The sequence below is a fragment of the Neoarius graeffei genome, chromosome 11, assembly GCF_027579695.1.
Source record: "Neoarius graeffei isolate fNeoGra1 chromosome 11, fNeoGra1.pri, whole genome shotgun sequence".
Lineage (NCBI taxonomy): Eukaryota > Metazoa > Chordata > Actinopteri > Siluriformes > Ariidae > Neoarius > Neoarius graeffei.
In genome coordinates, this window is record NC_083579.1 from 69,547,898 (window position 1) to 69,571,863 (window position 23,966).

General features: G+C 41.2%; 1 protein-coding gene across 1 annotated transcript; it reads right to left on the minus strand.

Annotated features, from left to right (window-relative positions):
- On the minus strand, positions 1-22,223 carry LOC132893981 (b(0,+)-type amino acid transporter 1-like). The gene is made up of 6 exons (XM_060933165.1): positions 21,320-22,223; positions 11,783-11,916; positions 11,547-11,676; positions 4,739-4,863; positions 734-821; positions 1-536 (listed from the first exon to the last, which is right to left on the minus strand). The coding sequence occupies exons 1-6, from the start codon at positions 22,016-22,018 to the stop codon at positions 306-308; spliced, it is 1,407 nt and encodes a 468-aa protein (XP_060789148.1). The 5' UTR covers positions 22,019-22,223; the 3' UTR covers positions 1-305.
- Positions 22,224-23,966: the final 1,743 nt, after the last annotated feature.

Sequence of the window (23,966 nt, forward strand, 5' to 3'; positions counted from 1 at the left end):
AAAGAAAATATGACAACAGCTCAGGCAAAAAGACAGGTAATGTAAACCCATTTCCTTAAAAGGATAAAAAGTTAAGATGATCTTAATACAGTATGTATAAAGACTATCCAATGTGATACTTGCTCTACCACTTAATAGCAATGTTTGTGCTGCAATGCTTTTGGAAAACTCAGCCAAAATTATAACGGCTAAGAAATATAAGTAATTTAGGCTGTAAATGACTGGTGAATTTGGCGAAAAATTAAGGGCCAAATATTGACCAGCAAGAGACCAAAAAGCTTTGCTTCACGGTCTAATATGTTGTTTCATACATTTTTGTCAACTGGTGCCACCTCCAAGAAGAGCTGAAGGACCACTGTGAGTTTGTCCAGCAAGCCTGGACACAGTTTAAAGTGAATGAATGGAATATAAATCAAAGCTGCACTTAGAATGAAGAGGGTGACATACAGGTACTCAAGCTGAGGATTGTCAATGATGGGTGCTAGAACCAGGAACACAGCCATCAGCAGCACCAGGACAGGGATAAAAATGGGTACCTGAGAAAACCATATAAAACAGAATAGAAAAAAAGTTAAAGAAATAAAGAGAAAGAATAATACTTTTTTCTTTCATAAATTTAATCGTTTCATGGTGCAACGTGTGCATGTATTCTTTCACAATTTGATTAGCAGATAAAGCATCTTCTTTAGTTTTACATCTGTAATAGTTTAACAATAATATGAAGCTCTTTCACCGTGTATGTACGAGGAAGATCCGGAAATTTTATTTTTAGATAGAGTAATCCTCCTATCGTAACTCCATAGAAGAACCAGGCTGTAAAGCTGAAAATCAAATGAAGTGGAATTAGAGAAACAATACAGAGATAAGTTCTTGCATTAAAACTAGTCTCCACATGCAAAACCTAAATTAACTAAATATTCATTGTGCAAGAGCTTCAAAGGCATGGAGAGTAGCTACATGACCTTATACTGTTGTATTGGTCACATTTACAGCACCTCCTATCATGTAGAGATAACTCCTATCATGTAAATCATATTATTTAGACAACAGCAATAATGTTGTATGCATACAGTTTAACTTAATTGGATTAAAAGGTTGTAATAAAACATCACACCATTCAAAACACTCCTTCTTGATCTCTCTGTGTAAATAATAATTAGTCTAAATCTATTTCATAGATGTTTTTGGTGATATTTTTATTTTTACTTTTTTTCTTCCAAAAGTTGTTTGGTTTTGAACGACATTTTAACTGCTTGTAGCCACGGACAACAGAAGCTTACTGACCCAAGAGGAGTGACCTTGACCTATTTTTCAAGGTCACAGAGCATATTTTATGTGTTTTTTTGGTGAAAATGTCATTTCATTTACTAAATATATAATGATTCACACCTAGAATTTATATAAACAAATGATATGCTCATTTCCTGCGCCAAAAGCTTCGATGCCAGACAAGCGGAAAGTGACGCGTTCTGGACTGCGGTCAAAAACAGTTTGTTTCCAAAATAGACAAAACCACAACGTTTAAAAACACCAACAGTGCCAAAAGTTGTTATTTGATCTGGAACAGTGCAGGTTCTTCTTTGGTAAAGAAGTCTTTATTAGTTTTTGGAAAAAAAAATTTAATTTAATGTATTTTGCGCATTTGCAAAAATGGTCAATATAGCCATTTCACCATGAAATATTGATTTTGGCTTATAATATGATATGGTAAATTACCCTAAACATGTACCCATTCTACCAAAATCAAATGTCAAATTTGACCTTTGACCTACTTTTAGAGGTCAGAAAGGTAATTTTCTGTTTCTGACTGCATTATTTTCAAAAAAATCATAAAAAATAGTTTAATATTTACACATAATGACCTTGTATTTTTCTTTAGTGTATATTCTTTTGTAGATTATTCACAAATTGATATATTTTACCAAAAGATATATATAATAATTAAAAACATTCCCAAATGTAATCTCATCTCATCTCATTATCTCTAGCCGCTTTATCCTTCTACAGGGTCGCAGGCAAGCTGGAGCCTATCCCAGCTGACTACAGGCGAAAGGCGGGGTACACCCTGGACAAGTCGCCAGGTCATCACAGGGCTGACACATAGACACAGACAACCATTCACACTCACATTCACACCTACGGTCAATTTAGAGTCTCCCAAATGTAATGGTTATTGCTTAAAACTTTGCATTGATGTTTTCTCTACTTTTAGCCTAAACTATTACCTCATCATACCTCTCACTTGTGTCTCATATGTACACAAGTGTGCACACCCTTTGATATTACACCCAAAATTGAGTTGAGGTGCATTTTGTTTCCACTGATACTGCTTGAGATGTTTCTACAACTTAATTGGAGTCCACCTATGGTAACTTCAATTGCTTGGACATTATTAGGGATTGCCAACACCTGCCTATATAAGGTCCCACAGTTGACAGGGCCTGTCAGAGCAAACTCCAAGCCATGGGGTCAAAGGAATTATCTGCAGACCTCAGAAACAGGATTGTATCAAGGCATAGATCTGGAGAAGGGTACAGAAAAATTGCTGCAGCTTTACAGGTCCCAAAGAGCACCGTGGCCACCATCACTCATGGTGAAGTTTGGAATCACCAAGAATCTTCCTAGACCTGGCCGCCTGGCCAAACTGAGCAATCGGGGAAGACGGGCCTTGGCCAGGGAGGTGAGCAGGAACCCGAGGGTCACTCTGACAGAGCTTCAGCGTATCCTTGTGGAGATGGGAGAACCTTTCAGAAGATCAACCATCCAGGCAACACTCCACAAATCAGGCCTTTATGGTAGAGTGGCCAGATGGAAGCCACTCCTTAGTAAAAGGCACATGACAGCCTGCTTGGAGTTTGCCAAAAGGCACCTAGAGGATTCTCAAACCATGAGAAACAAGATTCTCTGGTCTGATCAAACCAAAATTGAACTTTTTGGCCTGAATACCAAGCATCATGTCTGGAGGAAAGCAGACACTGCTCATCACCTGGCTAATGCCATCCCTACAGTGAAGCATGGCAGTGGCAGCATCATGATGTGGGGATGTTTTTCAGCAGCAGGAATGGGGCAACTAGTCCTGATAGAGGGAAAGATGAATGCAGCTAAGTACACCAAGATCCTTGAAGGAAGCCTGCTCCAGAGCGCTCTGGAGCTCAGATTGGGGTGAAGGTTAACCTTCCAACATGACAAAGACCCAAAGCACACAGCCAAGAGAACAAGGGAGTGGCTTCAGAGAAAGTCTGTGAATGTCCTTGAGTGGCCCAGTCAGAGCCCAGACCTGAATCCAATTGAACATCTATGGAAGGAGCTGAAAATGGCTGTGTACAGATGTTCCCCATCCAACCTGACAGAGCTTGCAAGGATATGCCAAAAGGAATGGGCAAAAATGTCCAGAAACAAGTGTGCCAAGCTTGTGCCTTCTTTCCCAAGATGCCATGAAGCTGTAATTGCTATCAAAGGTGCAACAACCAAGTATTAGGCTAAGGGTGTGTACAGATATGTAACCCCTAAATAAGCTATTTTTGTCAGTAAAATAAAATTGCAGTGGGTTTCCTCCGGGTGCTCCGGTTTCCCCCACAGTCTAAAGACATGCAGGTTAGGTTAACTGGTGACTCTAAATTGACCGTGAGTGTGAATGGTTGTCTGTGTCTATGTGTCAGCCCTGTGATGACCTGGCGACTTGTCCAGGGTGTACCCCGCCTTTCGCCCGTAGTCAGCTGGGATAGGCTCCAGCTTGCCTGCGACCCTGTAGAAGGATAAAGCGGCTAGAGATAATGAGATGAGAATGAGATAAAATTGCATATTTTCTAAAAACTTGTTTTCACTTCGTAATTATTGGCAATTGTGTGTAGATGTTTGAGGCAAAAAAAATGAACTCAATCTTTTGTAGAATGTAACATAATAAAACATGGAGAAGGTGAAAGGGGTGTGCAGACTTTCTGGCTTGACTGTAATTTACATATGCTCTTTCTATTCATACAGTCAAATAGCATGTTTCTCTAATATTTTCAGGTCTAGGTCAAGGTCAAAAGTCTGAAAAACTATCAAAATAGACAAAAATGTAATTTTCAGCATGAAATAATGTTTTTGGCTGATAACATGCTATAATAAAGTACCCCAAATATACACCCATTTTACCTGAATCAACTGTCACATTTGATCGCTGACCTACTTTCTGAGGTCAGGTAGGTCATTTTCAGTTTTCGATGCACTAATTTCATCAGCTGTTTACATGTACAGATACTTTAGGGAGTAAACACAATCTTCAGTGCATATTGTAATGGAAATAACTGGCAAACAGATGGAGTTTCTATAAACTCATACATAACAAGAAACTTCTCTTTAAAAAGAGAACTGTATCAGATTTGGTTGTCAATATGTAAGAAGAGAAGTTGTCGTCGGGCTACTAAAAAGTATAACTGGTAAATAGTGCAGTGAAAGTGTAGATTAGAAATAGTGTAAATGTATTGTAAGAAGAGTAACATTACAGAACTGTGTGTCTGTGTTGGGGTAACTGTCTGTGGAGTGATTCGCTAGGTGAATGTTGTGAGGCAAATGGCGCTTGGTGCGAGGCGACTGTCGCTCGATGCGAAGCAAATGGCGCGAGGTTGTTAACGTTAACATTGTTAGTTTGTTTGAAATAGATGAAGACTTGAAATTGTCAATGACAATTTCAGATTTCTAGTTATGTATTGAGCTTGTAGTGCCAGTGAAGCTGCATGTTATATGCTGTCCAGACCTGAAGAAAGTGACGATGCCCTGAAAATCTCCAGGAATGAGCACAAAGAGGGAGATGATGGTGGTAAAGATAAGAGCTGGAAAGGGAGTGAGGCGCCGCACATGGGCCATGGCCAGGATGTTAGGCTGAAAGAGCAACAAAAAGAGATTTTTTTTTTATCATTTTAACTTTTTGGGCTCTGAGTTGTTATTCAGAAAACTAATACTATACAACAATATTTTCATAAACCAAATTAACTCATTAAAATCTTTTTTTTTCTTTCTTTTTTTTTTTTTAATGGCATGGTGGTGCAGCATGTCGCATTGCCTCTTCAAAGCTCCAGGGCTGAGCTCGGATGACTGTTTGTGGGAAATTTTGCATCGCCCTATTTTGGTCTGCTTTTCCTCCATGCTTTATTTCCACCTCCAAAAAACATGCTGGTAGGTCAGGTGAAGTCAAGTCAAGTTTATTTGTATAGTGCTTTTAACAATAAGCATTGTTACAAAGCAGCTTCACAGAATTTGAACGACTTAAAACATGAGCTAATTTTGTCCCTAATCTATCCCCAGTGAGCAAGCCTGTGGCAACAGTGGCAAGGAAAACTCCCTCAGATGACATGAGGAAGAAACCTCGAGAGGAACCAGACTCAAAAGGGAACCCATCTTCATTTGGGCTACAATTGACAACATGACTATAACATTAACAGTTTTAACATGAAGTCAGTTTCGTTGATGTTATAAACTCTTCACTGATGGAAACTTGAGTGCAAAACTGTTCATGACAACTGCAGTCCTAAAGTTAGCAAGTCAACTGTAGTCCTCAGCCATAAAAGCATTACTGTAAGTGTCCAGAGCATCCTCCAAGTGTGACTCCAAGTGTGAATTTTCAGTCCCGCTCCCGCCCGCTCCCGCATGTGCAGTCCCGCTCCTGCCCGCTCCCGCAAAGAATTATGATTTTCAGTCCCGCTCCCGCCCGCGCCTGCCATATTTTGTCCCGCTCCCGCCCGCAAATCCCGCATGATGTAGACATTCGCATTATTTCTCACGAAAATTCTTGTCATTGGCTTGGGGAATTAAACATGCTGAGCTTAGCTGAGCTCTCCACTGACCAATCCTTCATTTATTGTAAGCTTATTGTTTAGACTCTGACATTCTGCTGACACATTCCAAGTTGAGCGCTGCATGCGCTCATGATTGACAGCTCTCGCTTTGATTGACAGCTCTCGCTTTGCGCACTCGCACTCCCACTTCCGAGTCTGTGGCGTTATGATTCCAACCGCGATTTCATTCTCCTTTCATATGAAGTGCTGCGCAACCACAACCAGCTCCTCAGATTATACACTGTCTATTTCTAGCTTTAAATTGAACAATCTGTGCGATACACAGTCCTTTTTAATACTAGTTAATACTTTTTAATACGTTTTTAAATACTTTTTTAAAATACTTTTTAATACTTAGGACTAATACTCTTGACTTTTTAACGGTAAATGTACCTCTTTTTAAAGCAGCACTTAGTACTTCTGAAGCACTGTGAGCGTCACTAGAGGAGCTCTGCTCTTCTGCCATGATCGGAGATCTCAAACACGGAAGAGCGGAAAGGATCTCGAAAACGTACGCGAGATTAGACCATAGGCATCTTAAAATGTTTTTATTAATGCCAAATAAAATATCCAGCACAAATTATATACGATAGACATGAATTAATAATTTATAAATTTTATTTTAAACACGTTTTTAGTTAGCGGGACTGCAGCTTATCACCTCTCGCGCCCGCATTGTGCACTCCCCCTCCCGCCCGCAATGAGCTTTCAAAATTTGTCCCGCGCCGCACTGCTTTGCGGCGGGTCCTGCGGGACTCCCGCGGGAGTGCAGGGATCTAGTTACACCTAGATAATCATTATAAATAACCGCGACGCCTCCTCCTCTGCCAGTTAGACAAGGCTGGTGTATATAACTGTATCCAGGAGGACTAGCTTCATTTAATGCTATATATTCATTTGGCTTAATCCATGTTTCAGTTAAACAAAGTACATTAAACTCCTGATCAGTAATAAGTTCATTAACCATTAGTGCTTTAGATGTAAGAGATCTAATATTTAATAGCCCCACCTTTAGATCAAAGGTGCTGGCAGCAGCTGTACAGTCAGTATGATCTAATTTTATATTGATTAGGTTACTGGAACAAACTCTGAGTATTTCTACCTTTTTGCTGAACTTGGGGAACAGACACAGTCTCGATGTAGTGGACCCTGAGTGATGACTCTGTGCAGCTAGTAGACAGTCAGTTTAGCCTGTTTGTCTGCTCCCTGGCCTTGGCTCTGGATTGTCAGAAATTATCTAGGCCTGTTCTGAGATTATGACCTATGCTGCAGGAAATGAGAGCAGCACCTTCCCGAGTGGGATGGATATCGTCCTGCCCTAACAGGCCAGCAGTGCCCTCAAAATTAGCCCAATTATCTATAAAGCCCATACTGTTTTCATAGCACCACCTGGACAACCAGCAGTTCAGTGACCATAACCTGCTGTAAGCTACATCACCACGCCGCATTGGGATGGGGCCACAACAGGTGAACTGGTTGCTCTAAATTGTCTATGCATGTGAATGAGTGTATGTGGATGTGTTTTTTCATGGTGTCCTTTGATAGAGTGGCATTCCATACAGGTGTATTCCCAATGTTCCTGGGATAAGCTCCCTCATCCATCCATCAATCATGACCCTGACCAAGATAAGTGGTTATTGAAGGTGAATGAATGAAAATTAGAAACATTGCCTCAAAAACCAAATGAAATGCAGATTATTGACCCCAGCCTTTCATTCGAAACTCACATTGATAACATTACCCGGATAGCTTTATTTCATCTCAGAAATATTGCTAAGAAATTTCATGTTACTACATGACGCGGAAAAACTAGTTCATGCTTTCGTTACCTCCAGGTTGAATTATTGTAATGCCTTACTGTCTGGATGTTCCAATAAGTGCATAAACAAGCTCCAGTTCATTCAAAATGCAGCAGCAAGAGTCCTTACTAGAACTAGAAAATATGACCACATCACTCCTGTCTTATCCACACTGCATTGGCTCCCAATCAAATTTCGTATTGATTATAAAATACTACTATTGACCTTTAAAGCACTGAATGGTCTCGCACCACAGTACCTAAGTGAACAACTTCTCCTCTATGACCCGCCATGCCTACTTAGATCAAAAGGTGCAGGCTATCTGCTGGTACCTCGTATAGTGAAGGCTACATCAGGAGGCAGAGCCTTTTCTTACAAAGCCCCACAGTTATGGAACAGCCTTCCAAGTAGTGTTCAGGAATCAGACACAGTCTCAGTGTTTAAGTCTAGGCTGAAAACATATCTGTTTAGTCAAGCCTTTTGTTAATGGTGTTTATGAGGTAAAGGTGTAGATCTGGAGGGTCCTCACACATAGAGTGTTTTGGTAAACTGGGATGTATGGATGCTGTCAGTCCCCACTCGCTTGCTCACTCGAGTTTGTTGACAGTGTAGTGGCTGGCTGCTTTATGTCCCGGGGCTCCCTCATGCCTGTGTTACCTTCTGGCTCTCCCCTTTTAGTTATGCTGTCATAGTTAGTTGCCAGAGTCCCTGCTTGTACTCAGTGCAATATGTATACTGTTCCTACTTATTCAGGTGACATTGGGCATACCTAACAACCTGTGTTTTCTCTCTCTTCTCTCTCCCCCCCCCCCAAATCTGTCCCTCTGAGTTACATGTCGGTCCTGGGATCGAGATGCTGACCTCTTCTGCTCCTTGGACCTGCCTGATCCATCCTGGTGCCCTGTGTCTGGTTGGAGTCTCATCGCATCGCTCCTGTGGAGGGCGGCCCCATGTGGACAGTTGGGGGTCATGCCTGGAGGACGCTCTGGACTCTTGCAGTGGTGCTTTTATGGCTGGGGACTGCAGTTGACTTGCTGACTTTAGGACTGCAGTTGACTTGCTGGCTTTGGGACTATGGTTGTCGTGAACGGTTTTGCGCTCGGGTTTCCGTCGCTGGGGGCTTTATAGCATCAACGAAGCTGACTTTATGTTAGGACTGTTAGTGTTATAGTCATGTTGTCTGTGGTTGCCCAGATGGGGATGGGTTCCCTTTTGAGTCTGGTTCCTCTCGAGGTTTCTTCCTCATTTTGTCTGAGGGAGTTTTTCCTTGCCACCGTCGCCACAGGCGTGCTCATTGGGGATAGATTAGGGATAAAATTAGCTCATATTTTAAATCATTCAAATTCTATAAAGCTGCTTTGCGACAATGTTTATTGTTAAAAGCGCTATACAAATAAACTTGACTTGACTTGACTCTAGCAGCACTAAGAGCTTTTCTATACTTCAGGAAGCTCTCCTTCCAAGTTAATTTGAACAATACCAATTTTGTTTGATGCCATTTACGTTCCAATTTTCGAGTGGTCTGTTTTAAAGTGTGAGTGTCATCATTATACCAGGGTGCTAATTTTTTGTCTCTGACCATTTTCCTTTTAAGAGGAGCTACATTATCTAAAGTATGGCGGAACGCTGACTCTAAGCATTCAGTTGCCTGATCAAGTTCTGCAGGGGCTGACAGTGACCCAGCCAAAGTTGACAGCTCTGGGAGATAATTTATAAAGCTCTGTGCAGTAGTTGAGATGAATGTACTGTACATTTAATACAGTAGCGTGGTGAGGTGCATATATTATTACTCAGACATATTTTTAATGAGATGAGATAATGATCTGAGATAACTTCAGACTGTGGAAGTATGACTATATTTTCTATGTTTAACCCGAATGTTTGTATTAGATTGAGGGTGTGACCACCATTATGGGTCGGTCCTATGACATTCTGATTAAACCCAACTTAATCTAAAATGGACACAAACGCTGTTTTCAAAGGGTCTTCTGGGTTATCGAAGTGAATATTAAAATCTCCGACAACTAAAGCTTTGTCTAAGGAAATAACCAGATCTGAGATAAAATCTGCAAATTCAGAAAGAAACTCAGAATATGGCCCCGGGGGCCTGTAAATAATAAGTAACGAAATTAACTGGGTAGACCTATTTTTTGAGGCTACATACATTATATGAGTATGAAGAACTTCAAATGTATTACATTTATAACCAGATTTTTGTGTTACACCTAGATAATCATTATAAATAACCGTGACGCCTCCTCCTCTGCCAGTTAGACAAGGCTGGTGTATATAACTGTATCCAGGAGGACTAGCTTCATTTAATGCTATATATTCATTTGGCTTAATCCATGTTTCAGTTAAACAAAGTACATTAAACTCCTGATCAGTAATAAGTTCATTAACCATTAGCGCTTTAGATGTGAGAGATCTAATATTTAATAGCCCCAGCTTTAGATCAAAGGTGCTGGCAGTGGCTGTACAGTCAGTATGATCTAATTTTATATTGATTAGGTTACTGGAACAAACTCTGAGTATTTCTACCTTTTTGTTTAGCTCGGGGAACAGACACAGTCTCGATGTAGTGGACCCTGAGTGATGACTCTGTGCAGCTAGCAGACAGTCGGTTTAGCCTGTTTGTCTGCTCCCTGGCCTTGGCTCTGGATTGTCAGAAATTATCTAGGCCTGTTCTGAGACTATGACCTATGCTGCAGGAAATGAGAGCAGCACCTTCCCGAGTGGGATGGATATCGTCCCACCCTAACAGGCCAGCAGTGCCCTCAAAATAAGCCCAATTATCTATAAAGCCCATACTGTTTTCATAGCACCACCTGGACAACCAGCAGTTCAGTGACCATAACCTGCTGTAAGCTACATCGCCATGCTGCATTGGGATGGGGCCAGAACAGGTGAACTGGTTGCTCTAAATTGTCTATGCATGTGAATGAGTGTATGTGGATGAGTTTTTCCATTGTGCCCTTTGATAGAGTGGCATTCCATACAGGTGTATTTCCAATGTTCCTGGGATAAGCTCCCTCATCCATCCATCAATCATGACCCTGACCAAGATAAGTGGTTATTGAAGGTGAATGAATGAAAATTAGAAACATTGCCTCAAAAACCAAATGAAATACAGAAGTAGAAATGGCTGCATAACAACATTCTAAAGAGTAAGTACTATATTAATGTACTTCCCAAAAGATAAAGGTAGACTGCCTTTCAGATTTTTCAGGTGTAGGTCATAAAAAGAATTTTCCCCGACACCCAATTATTTTTGTTTAGTGGACCAAAAGCTACTGAATTCAGATCACAGACTTCCAACTTTATTAGTTTTTTTTAAAATAGAACAATTAATGAATTTAGGGCCATGTGGCCCTAAATTCTCTGCTATTTTTTTCCTGCTTCACCATGACCCAATTCAAGATACTATGTCATGCATCACGTGGTGGGCTTTCCCTGTTCGCGCAAGGCATTGTGGGATACAAATTTGAAACAGGAGAGAAAAATGGAGGACGTGAGCATGCAAATGAAATGTGGAAGACTGACTACAGTAATGGAAAGCGAGAAGAAAAGACGTTATGTTACGAAGGAAAGGAAACACAGGACCAAACTAAGAAATATCGGCTGTCAGCGAGCACCTCAGTGTGATCAGCTGTTCGTTTAGCGACAGAATGATGTAATTGTCAGTGCATGGTCAAAGTAAACCCGCACATGCGCACACGGACTTCTTCTGTCTGGTTGATTGTGTGAAGCGAGTGATTTCACGCACATTATTTGCTAGGGAATCGCCTCAAATTAAATTACTTCCCAGACACAGAATGGCCTGATATTTTGTGAGATATTGCAGAAATAAACATGTATCACAATGACCAAATTTCACCGATTTTATGAAATCGAAAGGCTGTCTCACTTTAACGTTGACTGTGTTCCATACCATATGACCCTCTTGAGCAGCTACAAAGCAAATTCGTCCTCCACAGAATAATGATCCATTCAGAGAGCCGAAGGATGACAATGCTGCTGCAATAGACATCATCCAGCCCCAGCTGCCCAGGACCTTATTACTGTTTTAAGAGACAAAACACTGTCATTATCAAAAGCTGCACAATCACTGACCAACAACATGCTAAGTGTGCCATGCAATTTTTCTGCACGCAGGATAAAACTTACCCCCAAGTAACTGCCACAGCACTGGATACCATTATCTCTCTTGGAGTCATGGCAGCCAGATAACTGACATTGACCAGCAAGTAGAGGAGTGTTACAGTTGGGATGGCAATCATTAATGCCCGGGGGAGATTTACCTTACATAAATGGATATAATGTAGAATTCAGTACATCTTGTACTAATATTTACAGAGTTCAAAATAATCACAAATTGACTTCTAGATACCCTTCAAAAAGATCTCTCTTTCCATTAGAGCATGATAGAATAACACTTTATTGTTGATAAAGGCATATTGGTAACAATTAAGTATACTGTATAAAAAGATCCTCAACACAAAGTATCTTATTTCTCACCTCTGGCTTTTCAGTCACAAAGTTTAGATTAGACCACCCTAAGAAAGACCAGAATCCCTGATACCCAGCCATTCCAATTGGACTGAGCCCCAACTTTGTGCCTTGAAAGGGAATGTCCAAATTGCCAAGGCTTTCCAGGCCACTCTGGACCAAGGTCAACAATCTGCCGATCACAATTACTATCAGAGCCAACACTTTGGCCACCAGAGAGATAACCTGAATGGCCAGAGTGAAGCAAACGTTCAGCATATTGATGGTAGCGACCACCAAAATGCACACCACTGCTATACTGTACATTTCACCATCAATGTAAGTTAAATGCAGCCTGGATAAAAAGGTGCCACAGCATACTAAACTAAACTCAGGGCCATGGCTGTGATACCTACCAGCTTCAACACAATTATAAACATGAATACAACAAAGAATGCAGGCAATGGTCCATAGATTCTCAGGACATAGATGAATTCACCTCCGGATTCTCTGGAGATGGTGCCAAGTTCTGCATAAGTGAGCACAGAACAGAGAGTCACCAGGCCACACACACAGCCCAGATGATCAGCCTCATTCCAGCACTTCAAACGTTGGACATCACAAACCAAAGGGACATAAAGAGCCCTGATTCTATCATAGTGCCAGCAGCAAGAGACACTATGCTCATTAACCTCACCTCCCGCTTCAGCTTCAGCCTTTTATACTCTCTTCTTTTCATGATAAAAGTGAAAATGAGCTTACCAAAGTTTTACCAGAGTTTTATTAAAGGAGAAAAAATGAAAGGAGGAAAGAAAGATGGATTAGTAAGAAATCATCTATTTTTTTAAAAGTTAAATATTAAAATTCAGGGCTGCTTGGGAAAAAAGTAACATAAAAAGCTTTCTTTGATACATTAGAATAAAAATTGTAGAAAGTAAATCAGAAGCACAGCCATGTCTTACCGAATTGCCCTAAGTCATTCAAGTTGTGTGCAGTCAAATCTGATCATTAAAAAAAAATGTACGAATACAAAATTCACTGGAAGTTTCTGTATTCATTAACTTCATCTTTGTCAAAACTGTATAATCAAATAATCAATAATTATAAACAAGTACAGTAAGTAGAACAGTATAATCAAAAACAATTAAAATCAAATAACATCGATAATCGCATTGTGCAGTGGGACCCTCGCCTAAAAAATATTGGTAATGGGGCTTAGTATCAACATATACACTGGCAAAGGTGTTTGGATCAAGAGGGGTTTTTTTTGCCTTCATATCACACAGTATAATGGCTACAGAATGTGGGTCTTTGCAGTTGCTTGGGTCTGTGATCAATTTCAAACCTACAGTACATTCTAGGATTGGACCAAACTGATCATGAGCCTTTGATCACAAAATTTGGTTTGTATTGGCTTGATTTACTTCCTTGGATCTTGGATAACTGTAGTCTGTTGAACGCTTTCCTTTTATTGTCTCAAGGCTGCCAACACTTGCCTAAAATTAATTTTATTATAAATTCTACTGTATGTACCTGAGGATAAATGACCCGAACCCATAACTACGCCATTGCTTGTTTAGCGCAATGCTTAATGGCGATACCGGGGGTCAGCTCCACCGTATTGTTTACTTTTTGCTTTTGTTAAACACTACATTGTTCTGTCTAACTAGTTTTAACCATGCCTAAAGTGAATTGCTATGTGTCTTACTGTGTCTCCACAACAAAGAGAACACCTAATTTGAACTTTTATCAGCTGCCAGTCGAGAAGAAGAGAAGAAAGAAATGGATAAGTTTAATCCGCAAGGAAAACCTTCGAACTGAATCGAAATGGACAAGTGTTTGTAGCTTACATTTCTCTGCTGGGATAAAGACATACTTAAACTGTGACCCAGCAATATTTCCATGGTCTGTGGAACGGCCTTCAGTTATAGATTATAACAATCGACACTGTTCATCGTCTGAAACTAGTGATATTCCAAAGCCTGTAAAACAAAGAAACATTCTTCAGCCTTTGCCTCTCAATGTCCTGAAGCACTCGGCAGCCGAACGAGCCTGTCAGACCAATAATGCTGCTTTTCCACTACCAACGCGGCTGAGTTGGGCTGAGCCGTGCCGTGCTGAATCGGGCTGAGTCAAGCTGAGCGGGGCTGTTGGAGTTGCATTTCGACTACAACTGCGCTGAACCGTGCTGGCTGGAAGTGGGTGGACACATTGGGTGGAGTTAGCGAAAGTGGGTGGACGTCACGTGATGTCGTTAGGCGGCGCAAACAGTGACATCAGTGATCTTTTAAGCGGTAGTCTCACGACCCGGATAGTAAACAATAAACATGGAGTCGTTAGTGTTGCTGGTCTTGGTGCTGTGGCTTGTTGTCACCGACAACGCCAACAGACACTGGCAAGAGCATATAGATGAGGCGAGGCGCATAAGGCTTCAGAAATTCTCGTAATTCGTAATTCTTCTTCTTCCGGGTTTACGGTGTTTACAGATCCCAGCGTGCTCGCGGGGCGTGTGTGGGCATGTGAGGACACTCCTCCTCACCAATCAGTGCACAGGGGAGTGTCTCCTCACGCCCCTAGCCCTACTCGGCTTGGTTTGGCTCGCTTCAGCCCTACTCCAAAACCATGCGAGTTTTGGGTGCTAAGCAGGGCTGAAGCAAGCTGAGTCGTGCTGCTCTAAGGTAGTCGAAACGCGAGCCATGTCGGGCTGAAGTGAGCTGAAGTGAGCTGAAAAAGGGTAGTGGAAAAGGGCCATAAAACTCCCAAACTACAAAGGGTTCTCTTTTGGGTGTGTATAATGTTCAGTGTACCTCACTAGTGGCATTTATTGAAGAAAATGCATTTATACTGAACATGACACGGCAGATCAGCGGGCTTCCAAAGATTTTTTTTGCAATGTTTCCTGATATCAAGTTTTATTTAACTAATCACTCATTTATCACTTGGACCGTTATTCACCCACGAATCCCACGAGAGCACTGCGCCGAGCCAATTCCCAATATTCAGATAGATTTGTTTTCTTGATAAAGTTTAGCTGGTGCAATATATGTCCTCAGAAATAAGACATTCTGAGATTTGATGTTGTTGTTGTACAGTGTGGTACACTCGGTCTCAACTCTTACCTTCTCACCAAACTTGATTTGGATTCCGATTTTCCTGCTGCAAACCCTCGACATGTTATCTACCTCTTTAAATCACCAATTTCATTGTTTACCATGACAGAGCACGGCAAAATCGCTCCTCTCACATCACTCTCACATCAGATTAATCTGATGTCCATCATATTGCTCAACTACAATGCATTGCAGTAAACAAGTGATGACGTAGTTATGCTTGGGGGCTACACAACTAAAATGTGTCTATAATTTCCACTCAAATAATTTTGCTGGCATGTGACTATTTAACGAATCGGGCACTGATTTTTTTCCACACATCTTCATACACACAACAACCTCCTTACTAATGTCTAATGGATTCACCACCATTATGACAGTTGTAGACAGATTTTCTAATACCAGTGTTTTCACACAGCTATAAAGAAAGCAGAACTGTATATACAGTACCTGCTGTTATATAAGTGGCCCATGTTTATTTGTTAAATGTAGTCCATCATCAGAAAATTCAGATCATATTCAAAATTCAACCACATAGCTGCAGAAGAGCAGTACCACCTCTTTGATGTTGTCAAACAGTTTGTCCACAAAGGACTAAGAGAATAGCTGCATTAATAGAGGTTACATGGATCACATTCATATTTCCAGATAAGTTTCATACTATCTTGAACTCCATACTAGGTCCAAAATCTCACCCATTTTTAATGCTTCAATATTCAAACTTGTGGTCTTATCCTCTCGGGCTCCCAGGTCTGTGGACACACTCTCTCCAATGCTTGATGTAGGTGATATACAGTGGTATGCAAAAGTTTGGGCACTCCTGGTCAAAATTGCTGTTACTGTGAACAGTTAGCAAGTTGAAGATGAAATGATCTCCAAAAGGCATAAAGTTAAAGATGATTCATTCCCTTTATATTTTAAGCAAAAACAATTTTTTATTTTCATCTTTTACATTTTCAAAATGACAAAAAAGGAAAAGGGCCCGAAGCAAAAGTTTGGGCACCCTGCATGGTTAGTACCTAGTAACATCCCCTTTGGCAAGTACCACAGCTTGTAAACACTTTTTGTAGCCAGCTAATAATCTTTCAGTTCTTACCTGGGGGATTTTCACACATTCGTCCTTGCAAAAGGTTTCCAGTTCTACAAGCTTCTTGGGCTGTCTTGCATGCACTACTCTTTTGAGATCTATCCACAGATTTTCAATGATGTTTAGGTCAGGGGACTGTGAGGGCCAGGGCAAAACCTTCAGCTTGTGCCTCTTGAGGTATTCCATTGTAGATTTTGAGGTGCGTTTTGGATCATCGTCTTATTGTAGGACCCATCCTCTTTTTAACTTCAACTTTTTTACAGATGGTGTGATGTTTGCTTCCAGAATTTGCTGGTATTTATTCGAATCCATGCTTCCCTCGACCAATGAAATGTGCCCTGTGCTACCGGCTGCAACACAACCCCAAAGCATGATCGATCCACACCCATGCTTCAGAGTTGGAGAGGGGTTCTTTTCCTGGAATTTGGCACTCTTTTTTTCTCCAAACATACCTTTGCACATTGTGGCCAAAAAGTTCTATTTTGATTTCATCAGTCCACAGGACTTGTTTCCAAAATGCATCAGGCTTATTTAGATGTTCATTTGCAAACTTCAGATGCTGAATTTTGTGGCTAGGACTCAGGAAAGGTTTTCTTCTGATGACTCTCCCATGAAGGTCATATTTGTTCAGGTGTTGCTGCATTGTAGAACAGTGCATCACCACTCCAGGGTCTGCTAAATCTTTCTGAAGGTCTTTTGCAGTCAAACAGGGTTTTTTATTTGCCTTTCTAGCAATCCAACAAGCAGTTCTTTCAGAAAGTTTTCTTCAACTTCCAGACCTCACCTTGATCTCCACTGTTTCTGTTAACTGCCATTTCTTGATAACACTACAATCTGAGGAAACAGCGACCTGAAAACACTTTGCTATGTTCTTGTAGCCTTCTCCTGCTTTGTGAGCATCAATTATTTTATTATTCAGAATGCGAGGGAGTTGCCCATGGCTGTTGATTTTAGGGACAAGTTTGAGGAGTAAGAGAATTTATACAGCTTTGAAATCTGCATCATCTGACCTTTCCTAATGAAGAATTTAAACAAGCCACAGCTCAATAAGCTAATTAAGGTCTGGAATCTTGGTAAAAGTTACCTGAGAACTCAAATGTTCCCTCCGGGGATTAATAAAGTAATTCTGATTCTGAAATGTATTGGGGTGCCCAAACTTTCGCATGGCGTTCCTTTTCTTTTTTCACTCTCCAATTGTACAAAACAAAAATAATACACAAATCTTTCAGAAAATGCTGAAAAGAAATGTGTCGTCTTTACCTTTATGCCTTTTGGTGATCAGTTCATCTTCTGCTCACTTAACTATTCACAGTAACAGACATTTTCAATAAGGGTGCCCAAACTTTTGCATGCCACTGTAGATGGGTACAACTCAGGTTAAGAGGTAAGAGTTTCTGCAGAAGACATCCTGGGCTGCTTCTTGATCACCTCCATTTCTGAGGAACACATCCACATCTGAAGAACATCCTTCTAATTCTGGAGTTGTCTATAGTACCTGAAAGGGATGGAATTACTCCATCTTCCAATGTAATAGTAATGCTGTCCCAATAGAGTTCTTTAGTTGTGTCATCTGTGCCCTATTTGGAAAGGCTAAGTATTCTACCTAATGAAGTCAAGATAAACTAAGCTAAACGAAACTCAAAAGGTAAGTATGCACCTTTATCTAGTTTCTCATATTAGTTTCACAGTGTACAGTAGATTGCATACTCACTTATACATCAATCCAAGTGCTCAATTTATGTTTGCTTCTATACAACTTGAATGAATAATCAGTGAGTCTAAATTCAAAATGTTTTATTCACAAATGTACATGGATGTCTAAAGACAAGCTGGTGAAAAGCACAATGAGGTCTGTCTGCTGGATTCCATGAGTCACAGAAAGGGCTTGATCACAGATATTACAACCAAAATAGCAGGGAAATGCTCAAGGACAGTGGAATAATGAATACTGATGAATATAAACAGAATCCATGACACTGCATATTTCACTGATAAATAATAATGATAATACATTTTATTTATAAGCGCCTTTCAAGGTACCCAAAGACACTGAACAGTAAAAAACAACAATAAGATAAGAACAACAATAATAAAAATCATGAGAAATCCATAATGATAATAACGTTATTAAAAATCAAACAGAAAAGGCCAAGCTAAAAAGATGTGTTTTTAGCTGTTTTTTGAAAGTGGACAGTGTTGAGCATTGGCGCAACGCTAGTGGCAGGGCATTCCACAGCTTAGGGCCATTAACACTGAAAGCCCTGTCACCCATAGAGCAGAGCCGAGAGTAAGGGACTACTAATAGGTGGACATCTGTGGAACGAAGATTTAGAGGTAGCTGATATGGAGTTAGGAGATTTGATAAATAGGGAGGGGCCAGGTTATGTAGGGATTTGTAGACAAGCAGGATAATTTTGTACTGGATGCGGTATTTGACTGGGAGCCAATGCAGGTTGTAGAGAATAGGAGTAATATGATCCCAGGGCCTGGTGTGAGTGAGTACCCTAGCAGCTGAGTTTTGGACATATTGCAGCCTATTTAGTCGCTTGGCTGGGATGCCATTGAGTAGGGCATTGCAGTAGTCCAGTCTTGAGGTGATAAAAGTATGTATCAGCTGCAGATGAAGTTAATGTATGTTTCAGCTGCAGATGTATGTTTCAGCTGCAGATGAAGTTAAAGAGGGATGAAGTTTCGAGAGACTTTTCAGGTGAAAGAAAGCTGTTTTAGTAATATTTTTAATGTGTGAGTCAAAAGAGAGAGTAGAGTCCAGAATAACACCCAGATTTCTTACTTCAACAGTAGTGAAGGTGAAATAACCAGGAATAGATAGCTGTGAGTGCTCCAGTTTTTTCAAGATAGAAGGAGTGGAAATGAGGATGGCTTCTGTTTTATCTTGATTTAGTTTAAGAAAGTTCTGCACCATCCAGTTGTTAACTGCATTTAGACAGTTGACCAGATTGGACGGAGGGAGTGGGTGAGAGGGTTTGGTTTGAATGTAAATTTAGGTGTCATCTGCATAACAGTGAAAGTTGAGCCCATAATGCTGTATTATGTGGCCAAGAGGGTAGGGCTGTTCGATGTCCCCTTAATTGGCATCGACGATGTTTACAGTGCAAACATCGTGATGGATGATCATATTGTGGGCGGGGGGGGGGGGGGATTTTAATACCACATTATTAAATATATTATTATTATTATTATTATTATTATTATTATTATTAAAAGTATTAGATACTCATCCGAGGCTTTGGCACGTAAAGAAAAAAAAGCGCTAGGTGATGTGGAATATTTGGCCTTGATAACGGATATGTGGTCCAGCTGCAACATGATGCCCTATATGTCAGCTACCGTACATTATGTGGACCGAGAGTGGGCAATGCAGTCCAAATGCCTGCAGACGAGTTTCATGCCAGAGACACATTCAGCGGACAATTTAGAAGACGCATTGCGCGAGACACTTGCCAAATGGAAAATAGAGGAGAAAAAGATCGCCTGTATAACAACGGGGCGAATATTGTCACAGCCATCAGGCAATTGAAATGGCCGTGGTTAAGTTGTTTTGGGCACAATTTGAACCTGGCCATAACCAACTCGCTTGCGCAACAGAGGGCCAGTACAGACCGAGCATTTGGAGTTTGCCGAGCAGTCAACACTGCGTTTGCACACAGCTGGCTTCGGAGAAATGAGCTGTGCAAAGCGCAGGTGGAAATGAACCTCCCCGAGCACTCACTGATCACGGTAAGACATTAATCTGCTCTAACAATGAAAGACTAGTATTCAAACTATGAGAAGAAACTACACTTAAGCTATTACTCATTGTTTATTTACACCATATCAATTGAAGATGCGTTTCGGCCTTTAGTGCACACTTGAACGCACTAATTTTTCCAATTTATTAGTGTTTGAATTATTGCGCCAGCTTTTAAAATCATGATTTAATATTGTTTTTTTTTTTTTTTTTTACTGTCTTTACATTTATCAGAATCACCTTCATTCTTCCATTTGGTTTGACATTATGGCTTAGAGTGGACCATTCTGTGTCTGAAAGTAGGCCTATTTACCAGATTAAAGTTATTTGACTTCTGCCGAAGTCTGTGCTTCACTGCCGTTTGATAAGGTGCAATATTTCCCGACTGAAGTCATTAATAGTGGCTATTTGTTTGAACAACATGACAAATTTTACATTAAAAGTATAGTGTAGGCTAAAAAATGAAGTCAAAATTTATTATTAGTAGCATACAGTATTTGTGTAACCACATGTTATGTTCACTAGCACGTCCCTGCACCATAGCCTACGTGAACAAGCGGTAATAGGATATTACTTTATAATGATTTATATAATTATGTATTTATATATACTTATATGTTATATAATATATTTATATATTAAACAAAACTAACTAACTAAACTAACAAAAAAATAACTTTTTAGGTTAAATAGGCCCAGATGATACCGTAGATGCATGTTTATGACAGGAGGGGGCGTGGTATCACGATGGTGGCTCTCCATCGTGATGGATGACCACCATCGTCGATGGATGATGGCATCGTCTATCGGCACAGCCCTACAAGAGGGAGGATGTATATTACAAATAGTAAGGGTCCCAGGACAGAGCCCTGAGGGACACCATGAAGAAGGGGTGATTTAGGGGATCTAAAGTCTCCAATTGACACAAACTGTTCTCTCATGGTAAGATAAGATTTGAACCAGGATAAAGAAGAACCAGTGATGCCAAGCAGATTTTCTAAGCGGCTCAATAAAAGATTGTGACATACAGTGTCAAAAGCTGCTGTCAATAAACAGACCTGAGAATCACAGCTCCACACCAGAGATAAAGTGGTAATAAGTCATCTGTCACACTCTCAAATGATAATGCATGATTTCTATCTGCACCACTGTTAAAGTTGCCTTTTATAATTTCTCATGTTAATTTCACTTTATGAACTACATGCAACAAAACAGTGATTTACTACTATTATTTTCTTCATCATGTTTCTTTACCATAAGATAAGAATTACCTCAGGACGCTTAAGCTCTTCAGTCACAGAGTTCAGGTTGTTCCAGCCATCGTAGGACCACAAACACTGATAAAAAGCCATTCCAATTACACCAATGCTTTGATTGGTCCCCTCAAATGAATTTTGAAGATTACTGGTGTTTCCTTGAATAAGCAACACCACACCACCGATGGAAATAACCACCAGTCCAAAAAATTTTGCTGCCATGAGGATTGTACTGACAGCTATGGAAAAACGCACACTCAGGCAGTTCACTATGGCCAAGATTAAGAGGCCAACAGCAGCTACAGACTTCACCACCACATCTGGAGGTGCACAGTTTTCATAGAAGGGTGCGGCAGCGTTCTGGGCAAAGCTGAGAGCCACTCCAGCCATACTGGTTGGCCTCACAACCAGCACAGAGGTGAAGGCAAAAATAAAAGCCATCAGGTTGCCTGAAGTGCGTATTATATAGATGTATTCACCTCCAGATTCACGGATTACTGTTCCTAGCTCAGCATAACTCAGTGATGCCAGCATTGCCAACAACCCACAGCAGGTCCAGATCACCAAGCTAGCCCCAGGACTCCCGATGTTCAGCAGTACAGTTTGTGGGGACATGAAGATCCCTGAGCCAATCATGACCCCTGCGACAAGGGAGATTCCTCCCATCAGTCCCACCTCTGACTTTAGCTGAAGTTTCTTAGATGTGATGTCCATGTCTGTATGTGTATAAGCAAGTGGGTTTCAGTGCATATACATTTCACAGACGCTGCAAGATGTTATGTGCAGTTACTAAGCCAGTTAATAATTACAGGCTTGAAGGCACATTTATACTTAACCCTCTAGTCACTATAAGCTATCGAGAAAGAGAAACTATGCTCATGTCAGGCCACTTGTTAAACTTCTTATGTAATGTCTTCCTCCTTTGGTCATGACTTTATGTTAAAGTGTTATAAAATTATGAAAGGTTACACAAGTCTTTTCTGTTCAAAAAGCTCTTGTTTTTGAATAGCCCATCAGTAACAAAATGACAAAGTTTTTATGAGATAACCTTAGCAGTCAAACTATCCATCCATCCATTATCTGTAGCCACTTATCCTGGCCAACAGGGTCGCAGGCAAGCTGGAGCCTATCCCAGCTGACTATGGGCGAGAGGCAGGGTACACCCTGGACAAGTAGCCAGGTGCAGTCAAACTATTAAAACCTTATTTTACTCCATAAGTTTTCAGTGTTCACATAAATATCTAAACCTGATCAAGACTGAGCAAATAGTCAAAACAATGAGTAGTGTTAAAAGCTATCTAGATATATAACATACCTGGTCGTGTTTTGAAGGACTGTGCCATGGAGCTCAAGGATGTCCTCACTGAAATTTTTAACATCTCCCTGAACCAAGCTGTTGTCCCCACGTGTTTCAAAGCTACAACCATAATACCAGTGCCAAAGAAGCCCCTCCCATCCAGCTATAACGACTATCGGCCCATAGCACTGACTTCCATCATCATGAAGTGCTTTGAGCAACTGGTCATGCAGAACATCAAGTCCATTCTCCCTCCCTCTCATGACCCATTCCAGTTTGCGTATAGGTCAAACAGGTCCATAGAGGACACTATCTCCGTTGCTCTCCACCCAGCCCTCATTTACCTGGACTCAAAGAACACCTATGTGCGAATGCTGTTCTTGGATTACAGTTCAGCATTCAACACAATCATTCCCCAGCAGCTAATATAAAAACTCGGACATTTGGGACTCAGTACCTCTCTTTGTAACTGGGTGGTGGACTTTCTTACAGGGAGACCACAGAACATTCGGGTCGGCAGTAACACCTCCAGGACCATCATGCTGAGCACAGGGGCCCCACAAGGGTGTGTGCTCAGCCCGCTGCTCTTCACCCTGCTGACCCATGACTGTGTACCAACCTACAGCACCAACTACATTATCAAGTTTCCGGATGACACGACTGTGGTGGGTCTTATCACTAACAATGATGAAGCCAACTACAGCAATGAGGTGAGCCAACTGGTCCAGTGGAGTAAAGACAACAATCTCTTCCTGAACGTAGAGAAGACCAAAGAGATTGTAGTTGACTTCAGGAGAGGTCACTCACAGCATCCCCCTCTGACCATCGATGGTGCTGCAGTGGAGAGGGTGAGCAGCACCAAATTCCTAGGGGTGCACATCGCTGAGGACCTCTCCTGGTCCAACAACACCGCATCGCTGGCCAAGAAGGCTCAAACTCGCCTCTACTTCCTCCGTAAACTGAGGAATGCACGAGTCCCACCCCCCATCATGTGCTCATTCTACAGGGGCACCATTGAGAGTGTCCTCACTGGCTGCATCACTGCGTGGTACGGAGGCTACAGTGCCTCCTACCAGAAGACTCTGCGATGCATAGTGAACAAGGCCAGCAAGCTCATCGGTACCCCTCAGCCCTCCCTTACAGACATCTATCACTCTTGTCTCACCCACAGAGCCATCAGCATTGCTGGTGACACCTCCCACCCTTCACACTCACTCTTCAGCCTCCTGCCCTCAGGGAAAAGGTACCGGAGCCTCTAGGCCCGCTCCACAAGACTGCTAAACAGCTTCATCCACCAGGCTGTCAGGATGCTGAACTCTGTCCACTACCTACCCCTGGTCTGTAACACATTCATTCACATAAGAA

Excerpts from the sequence above, each read along its gene's own strand:
- LOC132893981 (XM_060933165.1), bottom strand. The coding sequence starts at position 22,018 with ATGGACATCACATCTAAGAAACTTCAGCTAAAGTCAGAGGTGGGACTG. Across the intron at positions 822-4,738 it reads GGCATCGTCACTTTCTTCAG|CTTTACAGCCTGGTTCTTCT; the intron begins GTCTGGACAGCA and ends TTTGATTTTCAG. Across the intron at positions 537-733 it reads ATCTTCCTCGTACATACACG|GTACCCATTTTTATCCCTGT; the intron begins GTGAAAGAGCTT and ends TGGTTTTCTCAG.